This window comes from Neovison vison, chromosome 8, assembly GCF_020171115.1.
Source record: "Neovison vison isolate M4711 chromosome 8, ASM_NN_V1, whole genome shotgun sequence".
Classification (NCBI taxonomy): Eukaryota; Metazoa; Chordata; class Mammalia; order Carnivora; family Mustelidae; genus Neogale; species Neogale vison.
This window is the reverse complement of record NC_058098.1, coordinates 27,738,850-27,749,630: the sequence shown is the minus strand read 5'-3', so window position 1 is coordinate 27,749,630 and position 10,781 is coordinate 27,738,850. Positions and strand designations below refer to the sequence as shown.

Below are 10,781 nucleotides of genomic sequence, written 5' to 3'. Positions count from 1 at the left end.
GAGCTGAAGTCAGACGCTTACCCACTTAACCTCTGAACCACCCAAGCGCCCCTGACGTCTCCAGTTCGAATCAATTACCACATGGCTCATTCCAGCCTCTTCCTCAGGGGTCATTTTTATCATAGCAATGTTGCCTAGTAACATAGTGGACATATGTTTATCTGTTTCCAAGGAAACAGAGCTAGATAGTTAACCAAAGGTCAAATTCTCCTGCAAAAGCAGAAGAGGTTTTGTTAACCCTTTACTCACTGGCATCGGTGGTTCCCACTGCTCTGTGGGTAAGAACAAACTCCGTGGCCTAGGAGTTCTGCAACCACCTGGCTTGCCTACGACAGTCCATCCTCATCTCCTTCCATGTTTCTCCTTGGCAACCACCTCTGCCAAGCCTCACACCATCCTACTTCTCTCTCAGGGCCTTTGCGCATGCCAGACCCTCTGCTAAGCAGGCCTCTTTTCCCTGCCCTCTTTATATGGCTGGCCCTCTTCATCCTTTGGACCTCAGCCCAATCCTTACTTCTGCAGGGGGTCCATCCCCATCTCCCCAAATCCTTGCTTCTGCAGGGGATCCATCTCCATCTCTGGGACTAGGTCGGCACCCTGCCCCAGGCTTGGCACAGCACTGCCTGCTTTTGCTTTATGACATTTACGATGGAAGAGGTGTTACATTTTCTCGCCCTTTTCTCCCAGTAGAATATGAGCTTCTTGAGGGTACGGCTGAAGTTTCCTTAGTTAACCAGTATATAACAGGCACTCTAAGTAAATATGGGCTCACTTGCTTCATTCCTCATTTAATAAGTATTTATCAGGGGCCTTCTATGAGTTGGCTTCTTTTTGAGTCTGCAGGATACAGGAGAGCGGGAAACAGGCAAAGATTCTGCCTCCGGTACTTACTTTTTAGTGGGGGTGACAAAAAACAAATAAGCTCTTGGCAGGCATTGATCAATGCTACGGAGAAAAATTCAGACTTAAGGAGTAAGGGATGCTGGGGCAGTGCTGGTTTTAAAAGGATGGTCTGAGAGGGAGTCTCTGAGACAGGGGAATCTGACCAAGGACTTGAAGGGAGTGGGGGAGCAAGCTCTGGGGCTATCAGGCTGTAGAATGTTCTGGGAACAGGCAACAGCAAAGGCAAAAGCTCTGAGGCAGGACTGCACATGACTGTGGGAGGGGTCTGGGAGCGCTTTACGCTGAGGTCTCAACCAATCAGCAGAGTCCTTACTCCGTCCATTTCACAGATGAGACCACCCAGGGTTGTGGCAGTGCTGGGAGTCTGGCCCCACACCTAGCTTCCCCGCAGAGTCCGGAACAGGAGGCCAGACCTCCGAAGGCAGGGAGAGACTGAAGCCTGCCCATTCCCAAGGTCCCTCCCAGGTCTCCACCACCCGGGCCTCAAAGGCGCAGGCCCTCAGTCTCCAGGAAGGCCTCTGGCATCCTGCTTGGCAGGGACCGCACAGGCCTTCGGAGCAGGACGTGTTAGGCTCTCCCATGAGGTGGCTGAGGAGTCAGGACAGGACATCCTCTTCTGCCTTTCCTTCCAGGTGCCCGAACCCGGCTGATCTTCTGAAAGCCCCCCGAGCCCGCATTTTCATGATCCCACTGACAGAGGTGAGCACCGAGGCTCACAGAGGTGAGATGACCTCGCTGAGGACATGCAGGTGAGCTGGCCTCCAAGTGTTCGTGGAAACTCCAGGATCTCCGGACCGAACTTCCCTCGGGGCTTGTCCTGGGCCTTCAGAGGCGGAGTGTCACCTTCACTTTCATGCTCTGGGCCCCTCTCTTCATGCCACCTTAATCTAGGCCCTGTAGAGGAAAGAAACAGCTAGCGCCTACCCACCTTTCATCCACGCATACAGGTTCTAGGGGATCAGACAGGGGCCCTGTGCTCCAGGAGTGGCCAGTCCGATGAGGGAGGCTGACCCGCAGAGAAAATAACTTTCAGAGATCAGAGCGATAGTGCAGGCAAAGGACCGGCGCAGCGGAAGGGGCCTGAAGTCGGCTTCCCAGGGGAGAAGGTACTGCAGCTAGGCCCTGGAGGGCTACGGTGTGTGTAGCCATGGGCAGTTCCCCAAGAGAACGCCCACCTTGGACTGCGCACCTCACTGTCCCACAAAGAGCAAGGAAAGGGAGGGGGGTTCGTCAGAAGCTTCCTTTCAGCCTTCAGGTGGCGCCGTTGAGTCACGGAGCCGCACGCGCCTGGGAAGACTGTCCCGAGCTCAGGACCTGGGAGAGGACCCAGGTCTCACCTGGGGGCTGTGCGCGTAGGAGCGGGTCGGGGTGGAGGGAGCGTCGCGACTTTGCACCGCGGGGGAGGCTTAACGGGGTTGCTGAGGGGGTGGGGAGGCAGGCGGTGGGGGAGGGGTCTCCCTCAGCACCACCCCCGCGCCCCGCCCCTGCACCCGGCCCCGCGGGCTCAGAGCTTCAATTCCCAGAGCCTGGGCGCGGGCGAAACAGATAAGCCCTCGGGGGACAGGGAGGGGCTGGAGCCCGATCCCCCGCGGGCCCGACACCCAGCCTGCTACCCGCCTCCCGGTCCCTCCCCGCGCTAACTCTCCCGGCGCCCTCGCCGGCCGCGGGCGGAGCTCGATCGGCGGCGCTCGGAGCTCCCGGGCCCCCGCCCCTGCCCCTCCTTCCCCGGAGCCCCCAGCGGCCGCCGCCGTAAAGCCCCGCGCTGCGCGAGCAGGTACGTGCGCCTTGGTGGCAGCTCCGGGCCGGGTCGGGCCGGGTCGGGGAGGGGGCGGGAGCCGGGGAGGGTGAGGCAGTGGCAGCCGGGCCCGCGCGCGCCCGGGCTGCGACGCAGCGGAGACACCGGCGGGCGGGCGCCAGTGCTGGGAGGCGGGCGGGCGCCCGGGGAGACTCGCCCCTGCCCCGGCCCGCGGGCCGCCGGTGCCCGCGTCTCCCGCGCGCGGAGACGGGGAGGGAGGCCCGGCGCAGGTACGCACGCGGACCGGGAACGGCGGGGGCCAGCAGGAGGCCGAGGGCCCCAGGCGTGGATGGCCGGCAGGGGAGAGCTAGCCTGACCTCGCGGCCCGGCCGAAGGACACGCCGCGAGGGGACCGGGGCGCACGCCGGTCCCCGAGGAGCCGGGCCTCCCCGGGCCGCCTGGCCGCTCTGCTACTGGCGCCGCCCGGCCCGGTCCGGCCTGGCCCAACCCCGCCGCGTTTGTGGTCAAGGGCAGGAGCAGGGGGTGTGAGCTGCGGGCAGGCGGGCGCGTGGTGCGGCTGGCAGCCGGGGTGCGGGGGTTTTCAGCGTGGAACTTTGGGTATAACAGCGTGGACCTGCGTGTGCGTATGTGAGCGCCCCGAGGCTTTGTGTACAACTCGTGCGTGTGTGTATCGATTGGGTTTTGTGAAGCTTCACCCACGGCCGCTGTGCGTCTGTCTCCCCGCGTGTTAGTGCGTGTGTGGTGAGGGGGTTGGGTGCTGGGCTCCCGGAGGGGCTCGGTGGGTGCCCTCTGGGGGGGGGTAGTTAACTGTGTGTGCGTAACAAGCTCTACCCCTTCCCTGGGTGTGAGTCCCAGTGTGGTGTGCGGATCTGTGGGTCGCACTGCGTGGCTTCCCAAGTCTCTGGGTGTTGCCTGTAGAAAAGGCCCTTGGGGGTGTGAATGTGGATCCGGGGTGTGTGTCTTTCGGTTCTGTTGGGCTGCAGATGAAATTGGAGTGATTGGAGTGGTACTGGTACTGTTGGCGGAAGGAGGGGTGTGCGGTGAGCAGTGGACACCAGCATCTTTGTCAGTTTCTGCTTGTATGTGGGGAGGGGTGGTAATTGGGCATTCCCATGTATGACTGGTGGGGACTGGTTGGGATCTCTGAATCTCTGTGGGAGACATCACAACTCCGGGTGACAGGGAGCCTTTTTTTTTCTCTGCCCTTTTCCTAACTCTGGCATCCTGAGAAAAAGTTTCGGATTCCTGCTAGCTGAAAGCCCTGCTCCCAGAATGTGGGTGCCCTTAGTTTCCTTGGGATACGGAGGTATCAGCATGGGTGCTGAAGATCTGGGTGGAGGGGGGCACAACTGGACACCTAGTGGACCGGAATGGTCACAGACTCTCCCTGTTGTGTGGTGGCACTCAGGAAAATGATTTTGGTGCCAAGACTGGGGGGGAAAAAAAAGGCCAGCCAGCACACCACACCACACCACACCACACCATACCTCTCCTCTCCGTTTACTGGAAAGTGGGGACAGCCTGGGCAGAGCCTGGCTCTGAGTAGATACCCCGCTTCCCTGGGGTGGGGGAGGGATTGTCTCTTCCCTGGGGCCACTTGCCAAGCCATTCCTGAGGGCTGGCTGTGTTCCAAGGGGGGGGGGGCTGGGACCTGGACAGGATTCAGACACATCCCTGCCCTCAAGCTGCTCTTTGTGGCCTTAAACAGTGGGACCAAGTAGAGTCTACGGGTGGGGGCTGGAAGAGCCAGTGAGGGAGGGTGGAATGATGCCACGGGTACAGAGAATGCAGGTCTGCAGGTTTGTAAGAACAGTTCTTAGGGAAACCATGTTCATCTTCTGACCCCCGGGGGCATGCCAGGGGAGCTTGCTCCGGTTTGTAAAGTGGAGGTAGTAATTCCTGCTCGTGGGGCTGGTAAAGGTTACAGGAGAGACTCTGAGCTGAAGTGCCTACTGTCAGGCGGGTGCTCAGTAAACGTTTATTAAATTGGAACTCAGGCAAGAGGGCTGTGGTGCTAGGAATGGGTTGTAAGTGGAAACAGGCTTTGTACTCACATGAAAGGCCGGGTGTGTGCTAAGAGGAGGTGTCTGCTGCAAAGTCCACGTTGGAAGCAAGATCAGAAGGATTGAAAAACGTGCCTTCTTGCACTGAGGTTCCATGGGTTTCATTCATTCGTTCCATTCGTTTGCACTTCATTTGCTCATATTCTCTCTCTCACACACACACGCATGCACGCACACACACAGAACTACAGGGCACAGGAGAGTACAGTCAGGTTTGGGAATGCAGCAAAATGTCTTGACCTGTGTGTATGTGTGTATAGACATACCATGGCATGTGAGCCGCTCTGTACCTGGGGGTCTTTGTATGTAGGGCACTGGGACTTGGGTCTGTGTGCATGGGGCCCTGGGCGTGTATGCCCCCAGGATGTCGGTGTGTGCAGGGAAGGCTAAGGTGGGGAAGGGGCCTGAGGTGGGAGCTGGGAGCTGGGGCAGCACTGGCTGTCCCTGAGGGAGGACACTGTCCACGCCAGTGGAGGGCGGCTGTGAGGGAATGAGAGCCTACGTGGGCCAGAGTCTTCCATTTTACGAGAGAAGCCAGGAATCCAAAGTTTGAAATGTAAAATCTTTTGCTTTTTATATATTGGCAACCACTTCAAAAACAAGTGAACAGACCAGAAACAACAAAAAAGCAAAACTTCTGCCAGCCAAATATGGTCCGTTGGCTGAAGCTGGCATTCTCTGACAGGAATGGACATGTGCTGTCTGTGTGTGTGGGTGTGTGTTCGGATCCTCGGGTGGGGTGTCTCCTCTTTGAGCGGACACTGCCCCCTCCTACCCTCCCCCTCAGCTCCCTTCTTTGATCCCCATCCAGGCCCCTGCCATTTTCTACATCCACAAAGGCATTGGGCTTTGACCTCAGTTATGGCTCTCAAATGGGCTCCTTCCTCTTCACCTTCTCAGCCACCATCCCTGCCGCCCCCGACCACAGCAGATTCCTTCCAGGACTCCTGATCTCCGCCTTTCTCCTGTCCTGTCTTCCACGTAGGAAGGAGCCAGAGAGAGCTTCCTGAAAACTAGGCAGATATCAGCACACTCTGCCCACACCTCAAGTCCCTGGCTCTTTGGTCTGGCCTCCAGAGTCCTTTGAGGATTGGTGCCAGCTGCCCTCTGAGGCACCCCTCTTTACAATGCCTTCACCACGCCCCCAAGCTGGGGGATTTCCACTCATCCTCTGAGGTCCAGTTCAAATGCGATCAACTTCTAGAAACTTCCCTGACTTTCTTCTCTTTGTCTCCACACCATCGTCCTCATCTCTGCCCCTCTCCTCACCCGTAGTCACACTTGTTTCATTAATTGAACTGGCTGGGGCCTTACATTATTTTATGAACTCCCCACATCAACCCTAGGAGGGAGGCATTTCACTTATTCCCATTTAACAGATGAGAACATTGAGTCTGGAGGGGTCACATCACTTGTCCAAGTTGGAGTGGTGAAGCTGGGCTTTGAACCTGAGACTCGCTGTGTGAATGATAGCTTGCTGAGCACCTACTGTTCTGAGTCCTTTGAATGGATGATGTCAATTGCTACGCAGGTCCCATTAAGTAGGAAGGAGTAGTGTTACTATCACTTAATAGTCCGGGAAACTGAGGCCAGAGAGGGTAAGTAGATTGTCCAAAGCCATGTGCCAGCCAGTGATGAAGCAGGGTCCTGGCTTGGATTGGATGACTCTGTCATTGTCTGAGTCCCCATCTCCACGTCTGTCTGGCAGGCTTTCGCAGGTGGGAACTGTGCCCGGCCATCCTCACATCACTCCCAGCCGAGCCTGAGGCCCGGCGCCAGCAGGCTCCTGGTAGAGGTTTGTTAAATTTGCCTTTCTCTCTTCTTTTCTAGCTGCCAAGGGCCAAGGGATGAGTGGGGGCCCACCTTCCCAATGGCATCTCCCCCTGGTCTGGAACTGAAGACACTGAGTAATGGCCCCCAGATCCCAAGGAGACCAGCTCCTCTGGGCCCGGCGGCTGCGTCCAGGGAGGGTGTGGAGAACGTCTGCTTTTCCTCAGAGGAGCACGAGACCCATTTCCAGAACCCAAGGGACACCAGACTGGGTAGATCCCCCAGTCCCCCAGCAGGGAGCTCCTCACGGCCCCGATCCCAGCGATCCCAGCGGGACGATCTATCCCTGCGATCTGAAGAGGGGCCGGGCCTGGAGCCTGTGAGCCGCCCAGTGGATTACGGCTTTGTTTCTGCTCTGGTTTTTCTGGTGAGTGGGATCCTCCTGGTGGTGACAGCGTACGCCATCCCCCGTGAGGCCCGCGTCAACCCTGACACAGTGACGGCGCGGGAGATGGAACGACTAGAGATGTACTATGCCCGCTTGGGCTCCCACCTAGACAAGTGCATCATCGCGGGCCTGGGGCTGCTCACCGTGGGCGGCATGCTTTTGTCAGTGCTGCTGATGGTCTCCCTGTGCAAGGGGGAGCTGTACCGCCGGCCCACCTTCGTCCCTGGCAGGGGCTCCCGGAAGACCTATGGCTCCATTAACTTGCGCATGAGACAGCTCAATGGGGAAGGGGGCCAGGCGCTGGTGGAGAATGAGGTTGTCCAGGTCTCAGAAACCAGCCATACCCTCCAGGGCTCTTAAGTAAGAGCCCACCCTGTCTGGCTGCTTTGGCTTCAGGGCTGCGAGGCCCCCTGAGAGCCTGGGGTTGCAGACTTAGCTCCACAGAGGGCCCTGCAGGAGGGGCCTTGGGTGCTGGAGGGGGAGTCCTGGGGCCAGATCCAGGTGGCAGGTGGGAGAGCGCCCCCCGCCCCCCAATCTGTTGGCAGCTTGAGGTTTTGCATTATTTGGAGGATGGCTTCTGCTGCTAAAAATACAAAAGTTTGGAAACCACTGCCCATGGAGGATGAGGTTTCTTGGCGTTTCCAAGGATTGAGAGCCATCTGAAAGGCTGCCCCTCCTGTTCCCCATGCCTTGGGGAATTTTGGAATCTCTGTGGTCCTCATCAGCCAAGTGCGGGTTGTTGGGTGACCTTGGAGGGACCCCCTTTTAGCCCTGACCGTCTCTTGGGAGATGGCTTACCGACGAGAGGAGAAATCAGTACTGAGGTGACCGTCCTCTCTCCAGGTCTCAGTCCCCGACCTGTGAAGTGAGAGCGTTGGGCTTAATGATCCCCAGGGCCCCTCCAGTTCTGCCCAAGGAATGGGAGCCCAGTAGATCTCTGCCTCTGGCCACTTCTACAGGAAAGAGGGTGTTCAGCAGCCACTCACCATTCTTTGTGCCATTTTCTGGTCTGGCTCCAGTGACCACCACTGTCACACATGCAGCAGCTCACATGATCCTGCCGGGGAGCCTCTTAAGTCCCCTGGTTAGGCAGGGTTCAAGTCCAAAATTGGCTACAGCCTGATTTGGATCTTGGGATTGAATTACCTACAGTGACCAGATCTTAGCACACGTCTAGCAAGGTCAAGTGCATAGTTTTCACCAACCCTCCTGATAGGAGGGCTTTGTTGTATTTCCGTGGACATGATGTGGGCTTCCAGTATCTCCCCCTTCTTAATATTATGTCTCCATGCCTCGCCTTCTCAATAGTATGTCTCCATGCCTCACCTTATTCTGGTAGCAGAAAGAAAAATTTTTTTTTAATGCCAAATTTGTAACCTCCCTACTCCCCTTTAGCAGTAAAGTGAGCCCCAGTGTATGTAGGAGAAATCAGGTATGTTGTGGTGGCTTAGAAGCTCCCAATGACCACTGTGTGTCCCGTTTTTCCTGTGGCATGTTTGCAGGCTCTGTCCAAAGAAGTGGGCCATGGGGGGGCAGGGAGCTCCAGGTGCTTGAGGACTGGAGGAGGCATCGCCCCGTATGAACGACCCTAGGGGGCTTCGAGAGTACATGCCTTCTAGGCCCCCCTGGTGTGAAGACTCTGAAGGGGTCATTTCTGTGAGTCCCCTGACCCCACACAGGTCATACTCCGTCTCTATTGGCCGTGTGGGTCCTGGATCCTGACTGTCTCTTGGGAGTGGGAGAGTGGGGTGGGAATGGGGTCTGTGGGCTAGAGTAGCCCCGATTGGCTGTAACCTGAGCCTTCACTCTGGTGAGCTGAACATCTGGGCAATGTAACATCACAGCTTCTAGGACAGATCAGATATCTGCTCCTGCTGGCGGGTTTTGCCAGGAGCAGAGGGTCAGGGGAGGACTGGAGGGGACAAGGGCTCTTCAGTGTGGCCTGCTGGATTCCCTCCCTGGCACTGAAGGGCTGTGGTTTGAAAAGAACAAAGCCTCAAGTGGGTAGAAGATGCCCAAGTCAGGGCTTCCCTGTTGTGTCGCTTCCCCCACCTGCACTACAGGGGAGGAGTGCAAGCACAAAGCGGCGGGAGCCGTTCTAGGTAAACTACAGTTTGAGCTGAACATTCCAAATGACGGGCTGAGGCCTTTCCAGTCCCTACAGTGATGATAATACAAATACTGGTCCAAGCCATGTGGATTACCATGGCAGCAGCAGGGGGCGCGGGGTGAGGGCTTGTTTCACTCAAACCTGTTGAGTGGATGCATCTGGGACCATTAGTGCCTATCAGTTTAAAGGCAGTGAATTGTATTTAGAGGCTAAGTGTGTTGGAAGATGGAATCCCGGGAATCTCAGGTTCTCTCCAAGCCAGAGAAGCCTGCTTTGCATCCTAATGCAGAACCTCCTTTAGAAAATGTGTATAATGGATCGAGGCAGTCATTACCTTGTCAGTAAATTAAGAAAACTTGAAAGATGCCAAAAACATTTCCTCAAGACTGCAGCTGAGCTCTCCCAGTCAGTGGGGCAGAAGTAGGTTTAGGAAACAATCAGGGAAGAGCGCAGCACAGGGTGCCTAGAACTTTCTTTATAGGTTTTCTGGGGGGTAGGTGTGACGTCTCAGGGGACCCTGTGGTCACTGGAATGTGCTTTGCGTGCAGGAACGGCCTCTACTACCCGACATAATACTGGGGTCCCCCCCCCAAACTTGTTTCCCGTGTTAGATATCTGCTTGAGTTGGTAAACCTGGCTTTAATCCAGGCTCTGCCATTTCCTGGCTGTGTGACCTTGGGCAAGCTACTCCACCTCTCTGAGTGTTGTGTTCTTTATCCAACTTTATGAAATGGGAGATTTATGAGGTCCAGTCATTAAGGTCACTCCTTTCCCTCTTCAGTTTGGGATAACTGTATTAGGCCTAAAATCTGCCTTTTCTCCTACATCTCCTTCCTACCCATGAGCACATCTGCTTGGTTCTACATTAGGAATCTGCCCCCTGACCACCCATCAGCCACAATTACCAGCTGCACGCTGCACATCACTATTCTAATTTCGCTCCTGTCCATGCTCTGGGCCCAGTTCATCTTTGCTCTGCAGCCAGACAGATTTAATTGGGTCAGGTCCCTCCTCTGCTCAAAACCCTCCTATAGCTCCCTGTCACTCTGGGCAAAGGCCAAAATTCTCCCTCTGACCAGAGGTGGATGTACTGTCCAGGCCCCTCACTTGCCCCAGGCACCCTGAGTCCAAATTTTATTTGTAATTTTGATCTTTTAAAAGGATGGTCCCTTAAATTGCATATATTCAGGTCCCCCTAGATGTGGGTCCATCCCCCATGGTGGCCCATGAAACCCTACATGATCCGGTCCCTGTGGCTCTCTGACCTTATTTCTCACCCCTTGCCTTCTTGCTCACCCCAGCCACACTTGTTTCCTTGCTGTTCCTCAGCCCTGCCAGGCATACTCCCACCTCAGGGCCTTTACACATGCTACCAGGGAGGCATTTCCCCTTGATAGGTGCTAGGCCCACTTGCTCACCTCCTCAGGGGCTTTATTCAAATATTACCTTTTTCAATGAGTCCTCTGCCGACTGCCTAATTAAAATAAAATAGCACCCTTCCCCCCAACTCAACATCATTCTCTCTTTTCATTCCCTGCTTTTTTTTTCTCCAGAGCACTAATCGCCACTCTGCCAGCTGTGTTTTATGCTTCTTGTTTCTCTAACCCACCACCTCCCCCACTGGATTGCAAGCAGCATGAGGGCCCAGGGCTAGAACAGTACCAGACACCTGGTGGATGCTCAGTGTTGAATGAGTGAATGAATGAATGAATGAATGAATGAAACCCATGT

The 10,781-nt window shown here is 56.2% G+C and overlaps 1 protein-coding gene across 1 annotated transcript; it reads left to right on the top strand.

Moving 5' to 3' along the window:
• Positions 1–2,562: 2,562 nt before the first annotated feature.
• Positions 2,563–8,270, top strand: TMEM74B (transmembrane protein 74B). Its single transcript, XM_044263317.1, has 2 exons — positions 2,563–2,677; positions 6,553–8,270. Exon 2 carries the CDS (start codon positions 6,593–6,595, stop codon positions 7,298–7,300), a length of 708 nt encoding a protein of 235 aa, XP_044119252.1. The 5' UTR covers positions 2,563–2,677; positions 6,553–6,592; the 3' UTR covers positions 7,301–8,270.
• The last annotated feature ends 2,511 nt before the right edge of the window (positions 8,271–10,781 follow it).

Excerpts from the sequence above, each read along its gene's own strand:
- TMEM74B (XM_044263317.1), top strand. The coding sequence starts at position 6,593 with ATGGCATCTCCCCCTGGTCTGGAACTGAAGACACTGAGTAATGGCCCC.